This window comes from Falco rusticolus, chromosome 3 (assembly GCF_015220075.1).
Source record: "Falco rusticolus isolate bFalRus1 chromosome 3, bFalRus1.pri, whole genome shotgun sequence".
Taxonomy (NCBI): Eukaryota; Metazoa; Chordata; class Aves; order Falconiformes; family Falconidae; genus Falco; species Falco rusticolus.
This window is the reverse complement of record NC_051189.1, coordinates 49,037,633-49,064,386: the sequence shown is the minus strand read 5'-3', so window position 1 is coordinate 49,064,386 and position 26,754 is coordinate 49,037,633. Positions and strand designations below refer to the sequence as shown.

The window sequence follows — 26,754 nt, the reverse complement described above, 5'->3', positions numbered from 1 at the left end:
ACAGTTAGCTGGAACTGCTCATTCATGTGGACATGACCAATTTCAGTGTGACTCTAAGCAGATCAAAAGTGACTACAAGACTCTTGAAGGAAGGCTGAGGGGGTCAGAGCTGTTGTAATGTGCTAGTCAGTCCTCCTGGTCATGCAAGAGAAGTGTGTTCTACAAATACTTGTATACAGAGGCAGTGTCACCAAAGAGGGCTTTGGCTTCTTTGACAATAGCATTAAATTGCAAGAAAATACACGGTGAAATGGAACTGCTTAGCCTGAAGAAAAGAATGTTTGAACTTTAGAAAAGCTGCACAAAGAGCAGGAAATTTCTCCTTTGTTTCTGTGATGAATTATATGAGAAGTAATGGGATTAAATTGCAACAAGACTATTTTGATATAAGGAAAACTTCCAAAGCTAAGTAGATCTATACTTGCTAATAGATTGACTCATGGGCATTGATAGTGCTGTGATGGCAGGACTGTACAAATTAGTTGGGCAGACAACTTTGATCTTTTGAGTTGCTTCTGAGCCATGTTGTTTCTATTCTTTTGTATTACCATAGAGTGAACATATTCATATCAGTACTTGCATCTGCATTCAGAAATACTAGGATAAGACAAACTACAGCTACCATTAGACTAAAGTTTTTCCTCTCTTTCTTGGGTATTCTGTGAAAACTTCTGAAAGTAAATACTGTATTTAGATGTTATATTGTCTAGAAGCTGTAAGTGAAAGGTAAAATTGAAGTTGGAATTACCTACATTATTTAATTTCCTTGAGAAATGAGAAAGCATGAAATCTGATGTTTTAAACCAGGAGAGACATATAGCTCAATTTTTAACAATTTAATGATCTGGTTTCAGCTGGAAGAATGACATGAGGTTGCTTATTCTGCAGTAATAACTGATGGACAGAGGGGCTAAGAGCTTCAGACTTGTTAATCAACCATCTAAACCAGATAATCAAACATCTAATTGATTATTTGTGTTTAGATAATTATTCCCATTGAAATCTATCCTTGTTAAATGCCAATCTCATCACCTCAAGTGTTGTGTTACTCTAACACTAGGTACATATGGTACATTTTCATTTTTAGATTTGATTTTTCCTTCATGACTTTTAACTCCCTTATTAGCGGCTATGAATTACCAAAATTATAGCATAAGTATTTTCCAAATGAGAAAAACACCCAGACTTGTGTTTTATATATGCGTATTGTCTTGTCATCACCGAAGTTTCATAACAAACATGAATATTATAATGCATTAAATAAATGTTAGTCTTGCGGACTACATTTACCCTTGTAAACTATATGTAAACTTTGAAAAAAAAAATTCCACCTCCAAAAAAGGTTCTGACTAGAACAATGACATTTCTTAATCATATCTAGCACATTTGTTTAATAAGATTATTTATTGTTCAACAGTTTTTATACTCAAACATTTTTCATGTGTGTTTGTAGAGACAGATGTGTATTACTGCTATGATTTTGTGAAGGGGAGCGTTCCAGAATTTTCTTCACTGTGCCCTTACTTCAAGTCTAGTTCTTTTCTTTGCCTTAACCTTATTGTTCTTACAAGTGCAGATATCTTGAAGTTCCAGGGTGTTGGTGTTTTGTCTAGTAATGTGTTGAGGATGTAACTTCTGCATTTTGTCATCTACTAAACCGGTCATCATGACCTGCTACTCCTAACATGTTCTGAACTGTATGATTTTGCGGTGTTATCAGTCAAACAAGTATAATAACTCAAGCATACTATTTTAAACTAACTCATGTAGTGATGTTCGGAAGTTTAGGATCCCACAGTAAGTCAGTGGTGGCCTGTGAAAATTAGTTGTAGATTTCTAGTGCCAAGCATTATCTCCCAACTATTAAAATCGTTGCCCTGTTGCATCTTTATTTTAGCAATCAGAGTTTTGAAAGTTTAGAATTTCTTTAATTTAATTTTTAACAGCAGTTCTAATCACTATTGTACAGAGGAAGGATAATGCAACAGCTAAGTAAAACATTGACAAATAGGATGGCATTTCAGCAAAACTTTCCTTGAATATTGAGTATTCAAAATAACATATATTCTGGAGGCCTCTGATAGCTTCTAGACTCTAGTACTTCCAGCTATAGAAGGTTTAAAAGGTTTATATTTAAAGTATTTTGATTACAAGGGACTTGGAATTCATAACATTAGCTGGAATGTTATATCTGGAAGTTATATTTCAGATAGAAGTCCTTGGTATCTTCAAAGGAATACTGGGTTGATAGTTACTAGGCATACTACATCTTTACTTGGGAATCTACGTGTGTTTTCTTAAGAAGTAAATGGATGTGAATACCTATGAAGTATTCAGATGTATTTGCATTGCAAACTGGTTTTAGTAAAATAGTATAAATTGCAAATGAAAGTGGTACCCATAAATATATTTCATTATTTTCTGAGCAGAAGTTTTACTGAGGATTACCTGCACCAGTTTTTTTCTTGGTGTGAATGATACTATAGTAAACATACTCCAACGAGCAGCCGCTATTATGATATAAACCACAATTACCCAGTTGCATTTCATTATCTGAAGCAGTGCTTCTCGTATCTCATTCTGGGGCAAGTTTTTTCATATTTTTTTTCAGTTCTAATTGTTGTCTTTCTAGTAAATCTTCGGTAGAGAAACATCATTTTTCTCACTTTGACGTGGGACCATAATAGCTTTTTCAGGCACTGGCTTTCAGTTGTTACAATTGTCTGTTTAATAATATGTATGTTGCTGCTGGTATTTTAATTATGGATATTCACTGTTGTGAAACTGTATTGTTTGTAACACAGGTATATTCTTTAAAGAAGCACAATAAAAATGTTATCATTAAGGTAATGTCCAGACTTAGGAATAGATGTTACATATTGCAGGATTAAATTAAGTCATTCATCTGTAAGTGAACCTTTTTTTCTTTTTCTTTTTTTCTTTTTAATTAAAGTAAAAGTAATTGCAGTGCTATTATTGAAACATCGAAGATGTGTGAAGACTAGGTTTTGTGCTTTTGACCTTAGTGCTCCCACTATACTTTTCTGTAATAGGCACAAAACCTGTTGGTCTTTGTAACATCCATCCATTACTGCTGTGCTGGTAGTGTTCAGTGTGTCACTGAATCCTTTTGAGTGGGAATGAAAATGAAAGGTTTGATGGTATGCAGGTTTTCAATCATAGTTCAAATGGCCATTTCTCCTTCGATAGGGCTCTTACATGCCATAAATTGTTAATAATTCTCAATACACAAATGTTTTCTTTGCATACATCAGTTCAAGACTTCTGTTAGGAATTTTTTGTATTCAATTGATTTGTTTTTTTGGGGAGTACTCCTGAGTCTTACTAGCTATCCTTTGTCATCTCCAAGAGTATTTATCAGATACCTGCATGTATGAGAGCTCACCAAAACATGCAAGCTCTCTGTATGCTTAGTACAACTGGATAATACAAAGGCAGTCAGTACAAGAATTTAAAAGGAAGCTTGTGGAATTATAGATATGCTTTCCAGATGAGAACTCAAGACTATCTCAGGCCTTTCTTCCTTTACTTATATGTTGGATACAAAGTCAAACTTTTAGTTTCCAGGTGGATTAAGATGATCCAAAAGAACTAAGTGCTAATACTGAACCAGAGCAAAGGTCAATCTAGTCCTGTGTCTGGCGATAGCAAAAGTATACTTTATATTTCCCTCTGTCTTTCCAGCCATCTGCTACTTTGGGACTTCTTCGATCAGCTGATCAGGGATTTCCTGAATTATGCCTTCTGTGTCTTAATTGTCTATACTCTTTAAAAGTATTTGATCTCTATGTGTAATTTTTTTTTACTCCTAAGAGAGATTTTATAACATTTGTTATCTAAGTTGAAACACATATCATCTTGTTTCTCACTTTTGTTATCATCTAGAAACCACAGTGAGAATGATTTAGCCTACAGGTATCTGTAGGAACAAACTCTAAAGCAGAGGTCATGTTTATGCTTATGCATTATTCAGTGTTGTATCAAGCCTATATAAATGTTCATATATTCTGGTTTTTTCCCCTTCTTCCTTCAAGGAACTTGATGCTGAGTTCATTTGGGCTGAGAACATTTGCAATCCAGTGCATCTAGTCTTGAGAAAAATACAAGTTAGGCCTGCAAATACTAGAAATCTTTCTGTCCTTTGAACCATTTAGCTGGTAAATGTGATCAACAGAGATCAATAGAGAATGGCATCATCCCTGTTAGGTCAGGAGGCAGACATAAACGTTGCATTACATTATTTCCTATGCTCCCATGTTTTCCAGAACACGTTGACAGATCACTTTGCATATCATAGCTTATACAGATTTTCAGCCTAAACTCTAAAATCTACTACAGCTTGTAAGACCAGCATCAAGAATTCCTACATTCAGTCTGTAGGCAGTTATACATATATTTGAATGTATTCACCAATGATTGATGTATTTCATATGAACTGTTGCATGCTGCTTTCAAACTTTTTCATTCCTTGCTTTTTTCAATGCGTATATACTCTTGGATAACAAAATTTCACAACCTTACCACAACCTAGCTATCACATTAAGCAAACAAAAGCCTAGCAAGGATAGAAAATAAGATTAACCAACTAATAATTCCAAATGTTAGTTATATATCTTTCTTACTCATTTATTAACATCAGATTATCACAGCATGGATTCATGTTTTTTTTCCAAAGTGTTACAAACTGTAATGATCTTGCTACCTGTTCACAATCACTTAACATCCCATTGACATGAACTGTATTGCTGCTTTAATGCATGAAATAAAGTTAAGAACTATTTAATGAATTTACATTCTTGTCAAACTATTATATTTTAATTAGCTGTTAATGAATTTAAATCAGCAGTTATGTAACACAAGGAATTGATGAAGGTGGCTACAGAGTCTAAATTGTTTGGGGAAATCCAAATATATGACCAGCATAATAATTGTAAAATACTAAAGGTTTCCTTTTTATTATTTTGAAAATTTCCGATAAGGAAGGAGACTTGCAAAGTTACATGACATCTGTGTAACTCGTGTAACCATGACTCAGTGGACTCATGATGGTTCGTTTACTATGATCTCGAAGTGCAAAAATCAAGGCGACCACGCCAAGGGGTTATGCTTCAATCAAACAGCACAATTTTATTGTTTGCCCGTAAAGCGGCATGTGATAGGTAGAAAGACAGAAAGTGAAGAAAAAAAAAGTAAAAAGAAAAGGAAAGAGGATTATAGCTACCACCACAGGTCCAAGGCATCCCTATGGTCCCAGGTCCAGGCAGCGTCCTGCCGGTCCTTCCAATCATCGTGATCCTTGGTGGGGAAGATCTCCTAAAATTCGGTTGCTAAAGAGTCCTCTTTTATGCCAAGCAATACACGTTGCTCCTCCTCTGGCCCATGGATTGTTGTCAGTCTCTGCCTTCTCGAGCAAGGTTATCACACATGTTCTCGTTTGTTGTTACGACAACAGTTGTTATGTGACGTTATCGTAGTTGTTCCTTCCAGTGCCAGGTATCAGGGAGCGGCATAGTACTCCTCGTACCATGCAGTTCTCCTTCAGGGTTGCTGGGTCTCGGTGTCCATGAGGAGCACATTCCATCTCCAGGTCTCTGTTAGCAATGTTGAGACAATATCATTCTCTTTAGACAGACTCTTACAATGTGAAAGTGTGGGACAATCTGATTTACTGTCTTAAGTCAACATATAGAGCAAGGGCTGGTGCCTGCTCATTCCAAATGTTGATCTTCAGTCTTGGCTATTCCTGAAGGTAGTCTGAAGGAATGGTCTCTGTTACACACTCTGTCCTGACCACTAGCACCTATAATGCTATGGCTTCATGGAGAGGACCAGCTGTGATATCTGAGAGTCACACTGTCATTAATCATCTCTCCCAGTATCACATCAGAACTGTCAGCCTCTCATTTACAATACAGTTTTTCAGGAAATATGATTAAAGCAAGCATGTCACACATGGAGTTTTCAAACATATGATTGCTTTTATTTAAACTTTTAAGAATTGGAAAAACCTGGAAATGGTGCCCTTATCTGTAAATCATACTGACCTCAAGAGTCCTTAGGGTGGCATGTGCTCATTGAAAGGCACATTTCATCATTGTCTCATGAGGATCTTGTGATTTCATTGGAATAGCAAATTTCATTAAAATAAATAGGTAAAAAAGGTCAAACAAACCCCTAATAAATAGCAGGTTTGTGATTACACTTAAAAACCTCTTATGGAAATAGGTAATATTTATTGCAGTTCTATTTGCTCAAGAAGGTCTGAAATATTATCTCCCAGTGGAGTGAACAATTCATTTCAGTTTCAGCTGAATGTGAAAGTTTAAAACAAGGTTTTTGTGATCTTAATCAGATGCATTCCAGCAGAGAGTAACAATAACGGGGTACAATTTACACAAACATATAAGAATATGGAAGGCTATTCTTCTGGATTACTGCTTCTCTGGTTATTTATATTATAGATAGATAGATAGATAGATAGATAGATAGATAGATAGATAGATAGATAGATAGATAGATAGATAGATAGATAAGAGATATATAATCTACTTATTAAATTAAATTAATAAATAAATAGATAAGTAAGTTGTGATCATTGTTTACACCTGAAGCCAAAAGCTACTCATCTTGCTGGGGAGTGATGTGTTCCATGTTCTTACTTGTTTCTTCTGCAGAAAGTGCACAGCCGTGGCTGTGAAAATTATCCATCTGTGGTGGCAACATCTAGTGCATAAAATGAACTGAATTTGGCCATGGTTGATCCTTCTCCATGTCTCACTTCATATCATCTCTCTGTGCAGTATTCTTCATGGCTCTGATGTCCTAACATATTTAACCAGCTGAATTTTGGAAAATATATAGCCATATGTGTTTGTACTCTTATCACAATCAATTATGCTTTAAAACATTCTTCTATGATAGTTTCTGCTACAATCTGTTCTGCCATTATTGGTCTCATATCAACATCACTTGCCTATTTACTAGTCAGATGCAACATACTGCAGATACTGCAGAGACCTTATTTTTGATGCCTTCTTCCTCCTTCCACATTTAGGTGATCGCCAAATCCCAAACTACTTTCTCTGTGGTGTTCTTAGATTATTTTTTTCCTAATCTGCATTCATGGAAATTAAACTAGAGTGGAATTTCACCCCTTACCACCTGTTTTTCGAACATGAAGTAGAAACAGATAGTTCTTGCTAGCTTCAGTTCAGCTTTTGTAACACTTCCTGTATCTTTGCCTTCAGATCAGAATTTTTTTACAAGCAGAGCTTCTGTTGTCTCCTTTTGTGCCACTCCTGGTTTTTTATTGCTCTGGATAAACTCATATTTCTGAAGAATGTTCTCAGAGTGCCTGCCTTTTTTTTTTTTTTTTTTTTTTAGTATAGTATCTGCCAGGGTGTTTTATTTAAAATTATGATTTGCATATATGTTTGCAGTGTATTGTACTAGTGTCCTCTGATTAAAACAAATGTTACTTATTTGCATCAGTTACATAGTGTTGTGTGCTGTGATTGTGCTTAATAAATAGATTAAAAAGAGTTCAGTATTGTTATGGAAGAGTGAAGGAACATTTCTGTTTTAGATAATCTGTCAAGTAACACAAGATTATGTTTTTTTCTCTTTTCATTTGTGAAAAGTGTTTACATTTAGATTTTCATTCTTAAGGATTGATGAATCTGGATCACCCATAGATTAAATTTTACTCAATGTATTTTGTAACGTGCTGGGAAGAATAATGTTGGCTAAAGATTTGCTTTCCATACTCTCAAGACACTGTATCTCATGATCTTAAATATCAGTGACTTCTGCAGGCTAATTGTAGAACTTTTTTTTGTTTTTTATGTCACCTCCAATGTTCATGCATGTGAATGATAAACATTGAAGGTGTATGTAAAACTAATCGCACTTAACAATTTTTAGTTCCAGATAGAACTGAACACCTATAGTGTAGTTTGCAAACTATAACATAATTAAAAATAATGCATTTCAATAAATTATTACCATATAACCTGAAAGATAAACAAGATTGGTTTAATTCAGGGGTCCTCAAACTTTTTAACCAGGGGGCCGGGGTGCAGATGAAGTGGCAGGCAGTCATCTGCGGCTGCTTGGTTTCCCCCCCAACCCCCGGCGGGGGGGGCGGGGGAGTCTGAAAATACCGGGGGCCGGATTGAGGACCCTGGGGGGCCGTATCCGGCCCACAGGCCGTAGTTTGAGGACCCCTGGTTTAATTCATCAAAGTAATAACAATTAAAAAAACTATGCAATGTAGGTGCTTAGATCATACTTTAAAAAATGAGCTGGAAATTTTTGAATGAGAAAATGATGTTTGGATGGTGCACTTACATTTCCCAGGAATATTTAAATGTACACAAGGCTCCTAACGTGCTTTATTTATGTTAAAATTTTTGATCTCTATATAAGAAGTAAAAATACTACCAAAATATTTATTATATAATTATATAAAATGTAAATCACCACTAAAAAAATATTTTCAGTATTTTGCTTAGAATAGTAAAATCTCTTTCTCTTCACAATGTTATTTCATTATTCAATCCCTTCTCTACCCAGCCTGTATTTGTACTTGGGATTGCCCCAACCCACATGCAGGACCTTGCACTTGGCCTTGTTGAACTCCATGAGGTTCACATGGGCCCACCTCTCAAGCCTGGCCAAGTCCTTCTGGATGGCATTCCCTTCCCTCCAGCATGTTGACCGCACCACTCGGCTTGGTGTCATTGGCAAACGTGCTGAGGGTGCACTCAGTCCCACTGTCCGTGTCGCTGACAAAAATGTTAAACAGCGCTGGTCTCAATACCAACCCTTGAAGCTGGTGTACGTGCAAGAAAGGAGAGTGGAAATGTTTTTCCTCACACTTTCGATTCAGTGCACACTTGGAAACCAACTAGAATTGCTTGCCAGCATTTTCACGACAGTAAGAATTACCCTTTGACAACAAAACTGTGGGACGTCAGTGACAGACTTACAGACTTGCTCAATATTTGCATGAAGAACACAAAGAAATTACCACTGCAGAAAACAGGCTGTTTTTAAAGTCTACAAAGCACTGTGCCACTCACATCTCTGCATATAGTTGTTTAAATATGATATTGTAAACACTGGAAGAAATTCAGTGATGATTCTTCTTTTCTTCTGAAAAAATATCATACCTGTGGCTGAAGCAGTGTACATGTTACACTGTGGTTTCAGGGCTTTCCGGGCTATACAATTGATTCCTAGTTGACACTGTTTTTAATTTAAAGATGTGTTTTACTCACTTACCCATAGCTACAAAAACAATTGTGAAAAGTTAACATAAGAGAGCAAAAAATAAGTTGTAGGTATTAAGTATCTGCCATGAATGCACATAGTAAATTCACTAGGTTTGCTGGAAAGCTTAAAACAAAAAAGAACATAATTTGTGTTACCAATGGCAGTAACGGGCGTGTTCCACACTTACTTATCCTTGTATTGGACACTTTTGTGTCAGAAAGCTGGCCATGTTTATTTAGATGATGTCAGTGATCTGCATGGCTAAATACAAACTCCTCATGAATCAGGTCTTGGACTGGTTTTCTCTTTACTTTTTTTACTGCAGATGTTGAATGTGTTTAAGAAAAAATTGTTTGAACAATTACTAAAATTGATTATGCACACTTGATTTTTCACATAGGTAAAAGGGTAAAGGTTGTTTCAAAGGGTATTCCAGCCCAATTTTCCATCATTCTTTAAGGAAAGGATTTTGCTTAAAGCTTGGTCATTTTCGTGGATGGCAGGAAGCTGTTCAGAACTACTTATATAGTTAAATACTCTATGTTATAGCTGCTAACCAAGGGAATAAAAAAAAAAAAAGACATAGTAGTGCAGAATTCAGAAATAATTTTGCATGTATCCTCCTTTCCTGTACTCTGAATAACAAAACAAACTATACAGTGACCACAGAAATGTCCCATTATTCACATGAGCTTATCAAATTTTCAGTCCCGGTACTGCAGGAGACTTATTTTTTTGTTATTTGGGGTTTTTTTGCATGCATAATTTGGAAGGGAGTGTCTGATATATGTCTCTAAAATCCAGTGTTCTGGGATTTTTTCTTCTAATTGCTAAATATTAATGTATTTCTTTATTCATTTTTATAGATAAAAAAAATCAACAGGAATTTCCCCGTAAACCAGCAGGTAAGAAAAAGAAAATTTGGCCTTGTTTCATTTTCAACTCTTTTCAACTTTATTAAATTGTGTGGTAGCTATGCATTATTCTAGTTCAAGAACTCTCAGTAGATTTTCTGTAAAGAGTACCTTGATGCCTCAAAATAGGTATTTTTTTTCTAAAGTCAAAGGGAACTGGAGTGTTTGGTCAAAATAATACCATACTAAATCTTTTCAAATTAACCTGTTTAATGTGTGTGTGTGTGTGTGTGTGTGTGTCTAGTTTTCTTCATATTGCATCTTACCCGCTTTACTATAAAAGCAGGAATGGGATTTTTATGCTTTACAAAATTAGCCAGTATCCATCAATGTTCTAACATTCTAAAAATGTATTAATTCTATTGTCCAAATGAAGACATAAAAAACTAATATTTGCACAAGGTTATGGAGCAGGCTGGTAGCAGAATGTGAAACAAATTGAATCATCTGACTGTCTCTAAGTTCATCCGTTGACAGTCTCATATTACTGGAAGAAATTGTAATGCCTTGAAAAAAGGGAGTAATATTCCTTGAATAAACATGATTGTTGCAAAATGCATCCATGTGCACAATTGCTGCTCTTCTTTGCAGCTGTGTGCCAGGTGATTGGATCCATGGGGCAAATAGATAAGAGCTGTGTATCTTAAAAAATCTATTCTTTTCACAATTATTGTTTGTTGTTGCTTGAAAAAGCAAACCTACAGGCAGCTCAGAGTTAAAGGCTGGAACTCTGAGGCTCTGGTCGCTAGAGTTTATAGTAAGAACGGAATCTCAAAAGTATCAGCATACATTTTAGAAAACTACGTAAACAAAACATGAAAAAAACCCCAACGTTCAGGGTAAAGCTCAGTGTTTGTTAAAGTGATCAAAGATTCTGTTGGAACATAGCCTGTTCCTATGCTAAAGTAATATTAAATTGTTCTGTGATATAGCACAACAGTGGAAAATGTGACCGTTTTGTGGTGGGCTGCTTATCACAGAATACATGTCTAGTAAATTAAACCAGTGAATTAAGTATGCATGTGTTGTGTACCACAACTATTTCATAATGGGGATTTCTTTTTAAGAAAATTGTAATAAAGGGAAACACAAATCTGATTCATCAGAAGGAACAAATTACTTCCATGTAGGAGGAGAGAAATACATACAGGACTGAGCTGTAAACTTGCCTTCAGGAGGACAGATTTGAGGAATAACAGTGCTTTCATCTCTCTTACACCACATTTTCAGTAGTCAGCATTATTTCTTGGTTCCCTGCCTCTGGTCCAACTTTAATAATATGGAGATTATTATTGTGGAATTGTACTGAGTGTAACTCACAAGGGAGGGGGACGTTACTATTTTGTTTGCTGCTTTCTTCATGAGAAGGTCCAAAAATCATAATGAATGAATTGTGATGATGATAAGAACAAATACAGGAGTATGTATAAAGGAAGTTGGAATAATTAAAACTTCAATGATTAGGTAATTTTTATTAGCTTTTGATTTAAGATTCGTCATCTGCACTACAATTACTCAGATATTGAGATACTTTTATCTCATTCTTGCCTCCTGAAGTCACAGAAAAGAAATGATTTGTCACATTCAGCAATTAAAGATAACACTTGCATTTCCAGAACAGTTTCTAAAATATCAATTATTATAATATCAATACTTTATGATATCAATTGCTGGTAGTGGCAAAGAAATGCTCCTGTATCAAAAGAAGGAAGGACAAAATGCCTAGTATACAAAAGTCAGTTAACTAGCTCCATTTTCACTCTTATGATTTACTCTGAACTTACCTCTTTGTTTTTATTGCTGTAAAAAATTACAGCAAAATGCAATGATCTGTGACATTATGGAACTCCTGGCATGTGTGGTCAGTAGGAAGGCCTTTTCCTCTTCATTAGAATTCCACCAGAAAGTAAAAATAACTTTCTCTGCTTGAATAGTTTGTTCATCATGTTGTCTGTTGGGGCAGCCTGTAATTAATGCATTCTTCTCTCATCAGCATCAATCACTGTATTCCAAAGGAATTACCGTGGACCATTTCAAGAAAGTCAGCCAAAAGATCAAACTGAAAAGAGAGAGGCCAATTTGATGGGCAGTGAGACTGATAAGATCTCAGTGCCCATTAAATACTTGATAAGAAAAATGTTTATTGATCTGTGGATTTCTTGAAATTGTAGGGACCACTGATGTCAAAAACAAGACTCTGTTTTGGCGTTACCTTATGTAAAGAGGGTTGCGGTTTTTTATTGTAGAAGGATCTAGAAAATATCACCTAATTTAAGTTAAATAAGCTATTTTTGAGAAGAGTTAGAAAAGGCTACACAGATGTAAGGTTAATTTCTGTCTTTTTATATGCAGCAGACATGATATATAGGGAAGGAACAGGCCTTTTTGCTTTTTACATTAACACATCATTATGTGTCTGAATATTAAATTATTTTGATTGCTTTTGTCATTTTGACATTTATTTTAATAAAATACATTTTTGTCTAAGAGGTTGAATAGCTAGTTTTAACTTCTTTTGCAAGCATATAATGAACTTAAGCTCTGAACCCAATCTGATTGGGATTTTATTTCTAGATTTTTTGTTACAATATATTTTGCCTAAAATGACTAGACCAAATTACAACCATGTTACCTGTTTAGGATAGAAATGCCTCTATATCTTACTGTGCACCCGGTGCATCTTGTTCAATAAAAAGCAGTAATAAGACAAACTGATGGTTCACAAGCACCTATAATGAAACAAAATAATTCATGAAAAATACAATACATTTCAGTATTTAACCTTTTCTCTCAAACATCCTTTTTGTGCTAAATATACAGTTACTAAGGTGATTAATATCTTTCACACACTTACATATTAATAGTATTAAAAATGCATGTGAAGGTTTTGATTGCCTATCTAAGCAAAATTTTCCATAGAATTGTCCATCAACAGGGGCGACACTGCAAGGTAATCTTTCAACTGCTGTCTTCAACCTATTATGCTTAAAAAAAAATAAAAATCATAATAACACTTAACAAATACCCATGGGGTTTTTTGCGAGTACTAGTGGGGTAATAGAAGGTTATTTTCACTTAGAATTTTGTATATATATATTGTGCATATGCATATATAAAAATAAAATAAATAAGTACGTATGTAACTGTATGTATATGTGGATGTTAATTACTTGTTAAAGGTAAGGGGCAGGAGATAGATGTCAAACTGGAATCAAGAACCGATACAGTTAGAATTGCTTTATGGGTATATTCTTGATTTGGAGAAGAAAATATTGGCACAGACAGATCCAGTAGCATTAGAGTGATGTAACAAATGAACCTAAATAGATGCGGAAGCTATTGTAACACTGACAGTGTTATCCAAATGTGTCAATGTTGCAAAAAGTTGAAAAGAGAACAGAAAAAGTGATTAGACGATACTTGTTGACTGCACATAATGCAGTAGCTTTCCTTTAAGGCAGTAATTGTGAATAGTAAGTTTGTCTGGAGAATTATTAGAAAACTAAGATATATCTATTGGAAAATAAAAGTGCAAAGATGATGCACGGGCTATGTATAGTACAATCCAGGAGAATATCAGCAAGTAGTTGAGAAAAAAAGATTAAAACAATTTGGTACTGAAAGCTTAATGTGTGTTTTAAATATGCATATAAAATAATATTATGTCATAGAAAAAAATTCCATAATTTCAGAGGAAAAACGCTAAAGACCTCATAGCAAAGAGGCACAAAGAATAGAATATTTCAACATTTCAGCCCAAGGCTTCTCTATTTGATCAGCCAAGATGGGAGAGGAAACACAGGTGTGTTTCCTTTTCTTGAAACTTATTGCTGCTGTTGGCGGTTGCACTGATTACAGTAAATACCGGCTCCTGTGAGAGCCATCATTAGGCAGGTGAGTTCTGAAAGGTGGCACTGACTTCTCTGCTAAGCCTTTCCAAATGACAGGAGAATACACCCTACCTCAATAAACTGGGTTGTTGTACTGAGGACAAGCACTGTCCATTTCTTTTCAATTCCAGTTTTTACATTAGCCACCATGAGTTTATGAATCTGCTGATCTCAGCTGAAAGTTGATGTAAAATTGTAGAATCATTGAGGTTGGAAAGGACCTTTGAGATCATCAAGTCCCACTGTTAACCGAGGACTGCCAAGTCCACCACTAAACCATGTCACTAAGCACTGCATCTACAAGTTTTTTAAACACCTCCAGAGACGGTCATTTCACTACCTCCCTGGGCAGCCTTTTCCAATGCTTGACCACCCTTTCAGTCAAGAAATTTTTCTTAATACCCAATCCAAACTTCCCCTGGTGCAACTTAAGGCTGTTTCCTCTTGTCGTGTCGGTAGCTATCTGGGAGAAGAGACCGACCCCCACCTGTCTACAAGCTCCTTTCAGGTAGTTGTAGAGAGCAATAAGATCCTCCCTGAGCCTCCTCTCCAGACCAAACAGCCCCAGTTCCCTCAGCTGCTCCTCATAAGCCTTGTGCTCCAGCCCCTTCACCAGCCCCGCTGCCCATCTCTGGACACGCTCCAGCCCCTCAGTGTCCCCCTCGCAGTGAGGGGCCCAAACCTGAACACAGTGTTCGAGGTGCGGCCTCACCAGTGCCCAGTGCAGGGGGACGGTCACTGCCCCAGTCCTGCTGGCCACACTGGTTCTGACACAAGCCAGGATGCTGTTGGCGTCCTTGGCCACCTGGGCTCACTGCTGACTCATGTTCAGCTGGCTGTTGAGCAACACCCCCAGGCTCTTTTCTGCCAGGCAGCTTCCCAGCCGCTCTGCCCCCAGCCTGTAGCACGGCATGGGGCTGGTGTGACCCAAGTGAGGGACCTGGTATTTACCCTTATTGAACCTCATACAACTGACACCCGCCCATCGGTCCAGCCTCTCCAGATCCCTCTGTAGAGCCTTCCTGCCTTCAAGCAGATCAACGCTCCCCCACAACTTGGTGTCATTTGCAAACCTACTGAGGGGGCACTCAATCCCCTCTTCCAGACTGTCAATGAAGATATTAAACAGAACTGGCCCCAGTACTGAGCCCTGGGGAGCACGACTTGTGACTGGCTGCCAACTGGACTTCCCTCCATTCTCCACTACTCTTTGGGCTTGGCTGGCCAGCTCTTTACCCAGCGTAAAGTACAGCAAACCAAGCCATGAGCAGCCAGTTCTTCCGGGAGAATGCTGTGGGAGATGGTGTCAAAGGCTTTGCTAAAGTCCAGGCAGACAACATCCACAGCCTTTCTCTCATCCACTAGGCAGGTCATCTTGTCCTAGAAGGAGATCAGGTTCATCAGGCAGGACCTGCCTTTCATAACCCCATAGTGGCTGGGCCTGATCTCCTGGTTGTCCTGTATGTGCATGTGATGGCGCTCAGGATGATCTACTCTGTAACCTTCCCCAGCACTAAGGTCAGACTGAAAGGTGTGTAGTTCCCTGGATTCTCCTTCCTGCCCTTCTTGTAGATGTGTGTCAATTTGATAACATCGAGGGAACACAGCATTAGATAGTCTTTCTTACAGAATCCTCTGATCCTTCTCAAGGTGGGAAACCATTTTTTTTTTTTTTTTGTATTATATTGTATTGTATATTGCCTCCAGCTACTGGAGGTTTTACTGCACATTATAACCCTCCTTTGCTGTTTGGGTTTTGGGATTTCACATTTACTGATTGCCATGCCAGGAGGATGAATTGGTTACATCTGATTTAGGTACACAGTAGAATTCAAGGTTTAGATGGTTTAGATCTAAATCTTAATCTGGCCTTCAGTTCACCTCCTCCTGTGCCTACATGAACAAGTAACTATGATGTTTATAAAATGCTATTTGGAAAGTACTTACTTTCTGTTTGCACTTTTAACCTATATTATTTTACTCAACAAGCTAGCGGTACAAGTTAGATTCAGTACCTGGCAAACGTGGGGAGCAGAGTTTCCATATTATTTTATTATGGCTGTGTTCACATGTATGTGAAAATGTAATAAATAGCCTCTTACTTCTCTACTACACAGACAGAAGTCAAGTCTCAAGGTCTCACATGAAACAGATATTACAATATATTGGCAGAGCACTATATTTAAAACTTCCTTTTCCTGTGCTGTATGTCTCATCTCTATTAAGATGAATTCCAAGGCTATAACCCTCCACATTTCATCAATGCTGAATTCACAAAAAAAGGATATTGGGGAAGAATGCTATAATCCTTGAAGTTGAATGCTGTTTCTCTTCTATCCATAGGCAGCATGAGCATTTGTGAAACATATGTCTTTTATCTACAGAAGATAAGATATTCTTGTTAAATAATTTTAATTTTCATTTTTAAGAATAATCTTTTCCTCTAGAATTTTCCTGCATTTATGGGAAAATAATTGGTAGATGTCTTGTTCAATCTTAAAGAGCTTGTAATGCAAGTTAGATGAGAGTGAGACACAGAGTTTCCATCTCTACAACTGTATTTAACTGAATTTTGAAACAGCGTCATGGGATAATGAGCTGATGCCACACTCGGGCAAGAAACTGGGTTATAATTGTGCATGCGAGGTTCCACAGCATTCAGTCATCATGAATCCCGATGTTTTGCAGGCATATTTACATTTGTGATAATGTTCACAAATATACATGGATATGCCCGTTTTCTATTGCTTTTTATATAATGTAATAAAAACAACTACATGTTAGCTGTACCAGATCAGCTATGTAACATCACCTCATACTCTGGTTTAATAGGCTGCTGTTCTGCTTGATTAAAGTTGCACAGTTAGAACAATCTCATTAGACAACTTCTAAAAAATCAGCTCATTGTATTTATTTAATAAAACCTAACTTATAAACACTATATAAAGATTTATATGCAAATGTCATGGTGGATGACTTGCCTGTCACTCAAGCCAGTGCCTTTTCTTGCAGATGTGTTCAATTTTTGTTACACTTAAAAAGGTAAATTGCATGGCTCAGCCGGACTGATAGGAGAGCATCTGTCTAAGTGAAAAATATCTGTATGAAACACAACACACACCATTTTATTTTTTTTAATTGCAGAATAACAACCTCCAAGATTACATTGCTATTGTATTATTTGTTTAAGTGGAACGACAAAACAGTGTGTGCTACTGAACGGTGACACATCCTCAAAATAAATCAAGTTATTACTCTAAAATACATTCAGGACAGTGTATTTGTCCCTGTCCTTTGGTGTATTTTGTTTTCTTTTTTATAATTTTTTTTTCTTCCTGATTTCGCATGACTGTTGAATTAATTATTTTCCAATATGCCATTACTGTAGTTCCTCAGAGTAGTCATTCTGCAGCTCTTGACTGACGGTTATTGAACTTTCAGGTCCTATGGTACATCTGCTCTATCACCATCTGTTGTCACAGTGAGGATTTGATCAGGTTTATTTTGAAAGCAAATCTCTAGAATGACGTTTCTATTGGTAAATGTTTATAGCAACACACAGGGGGAGCTGAGTTCTTGCTGTTAAATTAAGCAGAAGTGCACAATAGGGTGTAAATTATGCTGTGCTAACTCCCCGCATTGTATTGTCAGCTATGGCAGTCGGCGTTAGATTATTACTCCATAACATAGACCCTTGAAAGGTTTATTTTTCTTATTAATACTTTATTGAGTTTTCTGTAAAATAAAAGGAATATATATCTATATATATATAAATATGTTTGTTTGGATGACATGAAATACTTTTTACTGAGCACTTTCTTTAATTGTTGTAGATGCTTCTGAGGCACTCTGTGTTATAAAAACTATACTTCCTGTGGCCAATAAAATAGTTTTTTTCCTTTTACATTGTAGTTCAGAGTAGCTTTTGAACTTTAGGACATAAAAAAAGCTTTAGAAGAGCAATACACACCATAGATTATTAGAGATTTTCGGCTGAGGAAACCATGTTGATCTTTGAGAGCAAGGTCAAACTGCTTCCTGAAGATAGTGGACTACCTGATGAGCTAGATAACATGCATCTTGTGAGTCACTTGATGCAGTTATTGGATAGCAATGCTTATATCCTAGGGCTGCATACGCTATAGCTCATGAAAGGATGGAAGTAATTTGGACACCTGCTGGAAATTTAGGTGATAGAAAGTGATTAGATCAAGTTCTTATGTAAGTCTCAAACTATAAGTATCAAGCTGTATATCAAATAATTTCTGCGTGTCCAGCAAATTCAGTTTTGTCTCAAGTTCAGATTTCATCCTCATTTACATATTTTTCTTATTTATCTTCTTGTTTGATTTGTTGTGTCTTTTTCCTAATACTAACTCATTAGTGTAACTAGTATTAGTTAGCTGTTTTTTTCTCTGCAGTATTAGTGTCACTCCCTGAAAACAGCTTTCCATAAGGGTAAATTTTGTGTGGCCAAATTTAATGATCATACACATGTTAGGTCTGTTTTCAAATTTTAGTCAATGCATGGATCAATGTACTCTGTTCTTCACTAAAGATTTAAATAGGGCAGATGAATGAGAGGACTGTAAATACCTTGCGTTATTGCTGACATTTAAAATTGAGTGAAATAGACAGAAATGTTCCAGAACTAGATATTATTAAGTGGAATACTAAACTGATAGATAAACAAATGTTACTTATTTTCTAGTTCTGGAAGAAGTGTTACTAGATTTTGTACATATTTTAGTGACATCTCAAGGGTAGATTACAGAGAGGATTTAGGAATCTGTGGGTAGGTGATGTGATGCTTAGCTGTTACCCAGTTGATTCCTGAAGAATGGAGAACCATCAGGATAAGATCCAAAACAGCCAGAGTGTAGCGCTTCCTTGGGCAGCTCACTGGGACAAATCTGCTAGCCCTTCTCTCTTTGTGGCTTATGGGTTTGAGTCAAAGCTTCATTCATGACAGGTTCAAAGCTCTGAATACTTCCACAAAGACTCTTTCTAAGAAATTAATGGAAGTTCCTGCTCTAAATAGATAGATAAACATTCTTTATGAAGTAATATGTTTAAGCCTATTTTTGGCTAACAGTTGTGGCTTAAATCTTCAACTGGTCAGGGACTAGCTTGATCTACTGCTTTCCACATTAACATTTTCTTACCAGACCTTTCACGTTGCTTCATGCTCATCTCAGGTGTGAAATCAGTCTCTTCCTGATCCCACTGGGCTTGCATATCTTTCTGCATAGTGTCAACAGGAGCTGTATTCTTCATCTTCTAGCTTGATTAGTTTAAGCTAGGTTAGGTTAGGAGATGAAAGATGCAGGTTTGACACACTGTGAGTGCTGTAATTGCCAGGCTGCCATAAGGGCTTTCCACTCAGCTGCTACTTTTTGCAACAATACAATCTTCACATTTTTTGAATAAACCTGACCCTGCCTATATGCATCCAGAGTTCTTTCAAATCAGTCATCCCCCAGCAGATTTGAGCAGAGGAATCATTGCTTCATGATTTGTCATAAAGCTTTAATGTGGACAAATACTTGATGTTCTTCCCAGAAGCATAATTCTATATCTATGATGAGGTCAGACAGTGAGAAACCACTCAGTTGAAACAGCAGTTGAAAGGATTGCTTTTTTTGTATCTTTTTATCCCTGTATTCTATTTATATGCATGACATAATTAAATCCTACTTTAAGTCTCTAAACTTGCTTGGATCTGATATTTTGCCACTTACCCAAGAAATGGCATATGTAACATAAATAGGACAGTGAAAGGGATACCTGCAATTTAAAAGACAGCTTTTTAGGGGAAGTTGGGTGTTTATGATGTCTCAAAGTGGAAACATAAGTAACAAATGTTAAACCAAGAAAGGGCCGTTCTTTATTCTGATAGAATAAATGCTTGCATCCTTTTCGTGTGTTCTATTGTAGGACAGGATTTTTAGCTACTACCTAAACAGGCCAACAGAGCAGGAGGACAAGAAGTGAATTTCAGCATCCTTGTTTAGAAATAGATGCCTTGAATGATGCATATGTCCTGTGCCTTTCTGCTCTCTGACAAGTTCCTGAGAAGTGGTGACAAAGAGGGGAAATAAGAAAAGGAGAGAAATGGAGTCACCATATCCACAAAAGACATAAGTCATCTTTTTTTAAAAAGTTATACTTAGAAAGATTAAGCATGGGGGAATACTTCTCCCCACCCCACCCCACCCTCTAATGTCACCTTAAATCAGGAACTGTTAATATCCATAGCTTACCAGATACAAATTTGTTCTGCCTGGCCATTTTGGAATTTTCATTGGAGGCTGAGGCTAGAAATAAAAACATTGCAATGCTTTATTTTATTGTCTCTTTTATTTCATCAACTGAATGCAAAAGTTCCCAAGAATAACATTAATTTTAGTAGATTGGAATGAAGGTGTTCAGTAAGCCTATACACACATTATCCCTTGGGGAATTGTATCATCTAAATAAATTAATTGGAATCAATGAAGCATATACTTTCACCATAGATATTCTATTGAATAAGCACATAGGATTCAAAAGGCTTAAAGAAAGTATTTTTAATTACAGTTTACTTCAAGAGGAGAGGTGAATGAATAAGCACTTCATTTTTTCTCATTCACTTATTTTACATCTATGCAAATGATCGGTGCTTCATATCATACTGATATGTATGATATACAAATATAATTTCCATTGTGAAAGGAAAACTATTAGTCTCTTGGATTTCTAAGAGCAGTGGCTAAACAGAATTCTGTAGGCCATAGATATTCATTGATCTTTTCCCTTTCATCACAAGAATAGTCCGTGGTACCAGTGATACAGTTACTACCTGAAATTCAGAAAACAGTTGATGTGTAAAAGCATACAAAGCAACTGACAATTTATAGGTTACCTAGAAATGAAGAAGGTTAAACACCCCAAGAAGTATTAACCACTGAAAACATCTGTAGGAAAACCAACAATAAAATTGATGGAGAATTTTAAAATACGTAGTTAATTGCAAAGGCAGAAACATCCCTTAGAAATTCATAATATGAGGACACTTTTTTGTCCTTCTAAGCAGTTATATTTCCTGGTAAGGACACATAGTTTAGTGAGCAGTATCAGTTATATGTTTAGCACTTTAGAGAACTTCTGCTTTCATCTTAATATTATGGGAAACAAAACTTATTAACTCCATTCTATTTTATGACACAGCAAATAGAAATTTAAGAGTGGCAAATAGATAAACTATTCTGAAGAGCAGGCAACAGAAAAATATATTTATTCATTTATTTAATAATAAACATTTTCCTTGTCGGAATATCTCTCAATGGTGCTGGATTTAGAACCAAAAAATTTCTACCTTTACTTAGGAAGAATGGTTCTGGAAAATGGTGTAGGTCTGGAGAGACGGAAGGGCCTGGAGCAGGAGACAGGCAATGCTGTGGCCAGGAACTTCCAACCAAGGTCTATATAGACATCAGGCTTCTCTAAAACAGGTCTCTATCTGATGGCTCTGGTGGTGTGTAAGTGTTGAGTGTCCAGAGCCACTCGATCCAACTGGCATGCTCAAAGTACCCCCAAAGTCCAGCAGGATCAAGACGCAACAGTAGGTAGGTCTTAGCTGCTTTCTTTAAATATACAGCCAGAAGTCATGCTGCTTCCCATTATTTCTTTAACAGGCTACTGTTTACAGTACTTGTATAATAGAAGCAATAGACATCCCTCCAGCCTATTGCTCCCACAAACCTACCCTAATGGCAGTAGGTGATAATTTGGCAGCCTTTCCTTCCCCGCCTGCTGAAGTAGGCTGTCGTTCAAAACCAACCCCAGGCAGCTGGAGAGTATGTAAGTAGGATCCAGACCTCTGAGAATATGCAGAAAGGTCTTGAAGGATAGCTTCTGTCTGTGAGAGGAGAGACTTCTGGCTACATATTAATTATGAGTTTGCATCCATGTTTAATAAAGTTCCTGTAGGTCACTTTTTGCTCTTCACAGGGCCTTGAAGTATTCCATCAGGATCGCTCTTTCAGCCACACAAGTGGCACCCACAGCAGATTCATTATTTTGTATTCCCTGTGGGTATAGGAACCTGCCTGTACTTCTGTAGAGCTCTGTGGATACAGAGCCTCAATGGCTAACACTGAAGTTCGAGCTTCATTCAGGACCCAATCTTAATTTTGGGGCAGTTACATCCTTTATGGGTTTTATCCCTCAGTTTTTCATGATGGTGAGACACTTTGCATTAAGAAAAATAAATTGCCTGAGTGGAAAAAAGCTTTGATATTGCAAAGCAATTGTTACCCAGTACTCCTGAGTTTTTCCAATGAAACTACAAAATCCATGGAAATTCTGAGATGTCAGAGGTAAGTCAACTATTGACAAGCATCACCCCACTGTTGAAAAATAATTAAGTGCAACATGAGTTCAATAAATGTTATGAACTCTACTGCTAACTCACTGCTGGAGGTTATTGGCGTATGGCCAGCAAAAGATCCTTCAGGATAGCCTAGGTTTCATCTAAACACCAGGTGAATTAAAACAGTCTTTATTCTAACAAAGCGAAAAAATAAGCTTGTTACAAAATAAGTTATGAAGAGAAGCATGAAAACAATATTATGTAGAATCTACTGAATTATCATGTTCTTGATCTAATCATTCCCTAAGGTTTTTCTTAGCTTCTGGAGGAGGTATTTTAGCAGTAGTTTTCCTCTACCTTGCTGTCTTCAGAATGGGACTGACTCTGGTTCTCTGTCTCAAGCCAGTTGTATCTGGACATCACTGTTTGAAAATTGATATTTAAAGTGGTTCCAAAGTAACCCGATTTCTCCTTCTTTCTTATTAATTAATTTAGGAAGATTTTTATTTACTTTAAGAATGTGCAAGAGTAGAAGTTACACATCATTACTTTAGGTCTTTATGTGCCAGTTTTTCCACTCTGTTTAGAAAATCAATTGAATTTAAAGTGATTTCAACATATTTAGCAACTCTCTGTTCTCTTCTCATCTGACTTCTCCCCTCTTCTTTCCCTTCGTCCTCAATCTCCTTAGAATAACAGGGTCCTTCACAAATCATAGCTATTTCCCTCCCATCCCCCCATTAACAACAGGAGGGATGGTAGGATTCATCTTTCATTTTTCCATAGCTGCTTACAAGCAAAAGAGGAGTCCTTCTGACTTAGTCTCAGAGGTGCCTTACCTGCAAGCAGCCTGTACTAAGAATTCCTTTCCAGGGTGTATATTAGGGATGAAAGCGTGCAGTCAGAAATTTGATACACTGCCCCACTGAAAATTACAGATCTAAAATGGGTGAGTTTATAAAAACCTGAACAGCTAGAAAGGGATTACGAAATGGGTACTACATTTGGTGTGTAGTACTGCATGCGCCACCGAAGAATAATATGGCACTATAATAAAAATAATGCTGAAGCTGGTTAGCTAAGAACAGTAAGTCAGGACTATTTTAAAACAGATTGCAAGACAGATATGATTGCTTTGAGATCAAAGACTCACAGAATCGCAGAATTATTTAGAGTGAATGAGTTGTTATAGGTCACCTGGTCAAAATCCTGCTCAGAGAATGGTCAGTGTAAATCAAGTTGCTCAGGACCAATGTGACTGTGAAAATTTGCTTTCATAAATCTCTGTTCTTTTCCTTCCACTTATGGTAATTACTTTATATATCTCTTTGAAATACACTTTGATTTAAAGCAAGATTAGAGGAGAAAAGTTGCCTGATATTTTTGATAAAGAAGGATTCATAATGTTGTCCATATATGTCAAATTTATGGATTAGTTTACAACTTCTTATTCTATGATATGAATGGAATTGAAATATAAACTGAAGTTTTACTGCATTGCTGATTTTTTATAGATCAAAAGAATATTTTTTCATTTTCTCTTTACAAATTAAGCTTAATTAGACCTATTGCTTCATGGTGTCCAAAACTATTAATTCATTAGACAAAAGATTATTTCATATAGCTAATGAATGATAAAATTTCCTTTGGGTACATTCTTCACTGATTTGAACATTACATTCTTATACTACCTGTTGGTTTTTTTTCCATGTTGGTAACTGTCGCCAGTAATGTTGAGCCAGCAAAGACACTGTGAAGATGCATGAAAACTTCTTATCTGTAGGTTTTCATTTTCTGTAGATCTGTGTGGTCTTCAGCTATTTCTGAATAATCTATCAGTAGATAAGACTTCATTATTTCCCTTCTTTTAGTGAACTTTGCCACTATGCACTGATTGACAGTTGCTGGAGATACTGATGTCCAGAAAATTTAATAAGAAAATTCAGTAACTTTGCTTAAAAGAGATATAATTTCCCCATTATTAGTTGTAAAGAAATGCTGATGGCAATATACCCAACAATGTTGTGTATCACTTGCCATGATGTTTCTGATTGCAATAGTCGTTAATCTTTGAAGGAATATATATGCTCTTATTTTTGAACTGGCACTGAATTGCTTCATTATGTGCATTTCTGTGAATGTGAAGCTTGGGTTCAGATGGTCATTTAGCTTGTTGTAATAGTACAGTCCTTCCTTTGATGCTGTGAGTTCTTAGAAATAAGCGACTTTCTTTGAACCTATATCAATTTTTTTCATATTAAAAAGGTTAGTTAGCTACTAATTGACTGTTCCTACAGCTTCTTTCTCACAGCAAAATCGTGGTGATGGTAAGGAAGGAAATAAAACCCATGTCATTACTCCTACTTCCTCATTCATACTCTCTTAATTCAAAATAATTAACTGAACATAGATCATGAAAGCTGAAACCCAGTGGATTTATGGAGAAAACTGTTTGCAGTTTTGAAAATAAAAATTCACCTTGTGATCGCTTTTTCCTTTTTCAGTTACATGCATTGGCTGCTTAAAAAAATAAATGAACGGCTAATAGGCAATGTAATTCTAGTCTAAATTTATGCACTTTTTTTTCAGATTTTATTTAATATGTATTATTCTGGGAGTAGATAAGTAGTAATTGTGTTCTCTAAGAGCCCTGAGAAAGCTTAAGAACACCTTTCAGAAGTATTTTTCTTTTGATAATTGGATAGGACAGAAAACTGTTGTTTCTTGGTGTAAATAGCAAAAGAAGTTTTCCAAACATTAATAGCTATTTTCATCAGTTTGTAAGTATTATGTTAAGCCGTTTAAATGACTAAGAATGGAAACATAAAAATTTGGCTGCCTAATAGTTGTCACCCAGTAACTATGAATAGCATTATTCCATAGAATCTTGATGTTGGTTTCATCAGAGGGTAAAGTACTTAAATATAATATTTTAAGTCTAAACAGGCTCTTGAATACTTACATATATATCTGCACTGCTGATTTTGTAAGTATCTCAAACTTCAATCTCACAAAAGTATATAAATGTTTCCAAGTCAGACCTTGTGAACTCATTATTACCAAAAAAGGGATTTCTGTCAAATCTGTGTATTTTGCTGTGCAAGCAGCAACATCAGAGACTAAAAAGACAGCTTTAAGTATACACTGAGTATCTGCAGTTTTGTTCTGGTTTTGTGAAAACTTTGAAGTGTAAAATCTAATTCTATAGAAATGTAATTTTAATGTTATGCAAAATCAAAACATGTATTACTAAAACCAATTTCAAACAAGTCTAACCTATTACCCACCATCTGTATTTCCTGTACACTCAGCCGTTTTGGGGTTCCTCCAGTTTTATTGTTACCTTTTCCTTCGGACGTAGCTCAGTAAGCAGAAATTTGGCAGGCTTTCAGGATGTGAGCAAAGCAGCGACGCGAGCAGTATGATCTCCCAGGGACAGCCAGCCTAAACTGCACTAGTCCTGTTCACGTTCTGCTTACTGGTCCTTTCCAAAGAATCAGAAAATGGAAATCAAAACACTATCTGGAATCAGTCATTGAAATCTAATTGAAAATTACTCCTGGGGGGAGTTAAGAATGATAATAAATGTTTATGTAAGTGACTCACTCACCTGGGTACCCGAGAAGGATAAACGTTTGAGTTTGCTCAGTGGCACCATCAGAAGTCTGATAGACACTGTCTTGTGATGTGCAGTATTCTGATCTTCCTCTTTATCCAGCATGTTTCAGTAGGCTAACCTGAGGTGACAAAGATGAATGTGACACATTGTTCATCAGAAAGGAGGGTCCTCCAGCCTGATTATCTGAAGTATTTTTTTTTGACCTATTTATATTTTAGAGTGTGAAAAATATATATTACATTTATACTGCGTACATTTAGAAGAGGAAAAAAATAGTTATTAATCAAAAGACAAAGCCTAAACACAGTGAAGCTACTAGGCTTTGGAATAGTGATGTTTTCTTTCTTGCCACCTGAGTGCTGAACTTGATTTTGCTGTTACCTGTTTAAACCCTAAAAAAAACCCACAAATTTTATCCTAGATTAAAATTTACAGCTCTCCTCGTGCGTGCTTGTAAATTCAGTATGTGAAAAATGGAGAGGCAGAAATTCAAATATGACCTTAAATCAAAGATGTTTTTCCCAGTTAAAAAAAAAAAAAACAAACACCAGAATCCTTACTGGTTGCAGTTACACAACAGCAAAAGGAGGGGCAATGATGACAGTGTGATATATAATATTTTTTTTTTAGCTGGGATGTGTGTGAGACTTGCTCATTATCAAAGAGTTTGCTGAGAGCTCC

The 26,754-nt window shown here is 36.3% G+C and overlaps 1 protein-coding gene across 3 annotated transcripts in view; it reads left to right on the top strand.

Annotated features, from left to right (window-relative positions):
• The window catches only part of SNTG1 (syntrophin gamma 1), a 358,445-nt gene that overhangs the window by 268,979 nt on the left and 62,712 nt on the right, over positions 1-26,754 (top strand). For all 3 annotated transcript variants that reach the window (XM_037381799.1, XM_037381800.1, XM_037381801.1), the window contains one exon: positions 10,164-10,202. In XM_037381799.1, coding sequence (XP_037237696.1) covers positions 10,164-10,202 — 39 coding nt within the window. The remainder of the gene's footprint in view (positions 1-10,163; positions 10,203-26,754) is intronic.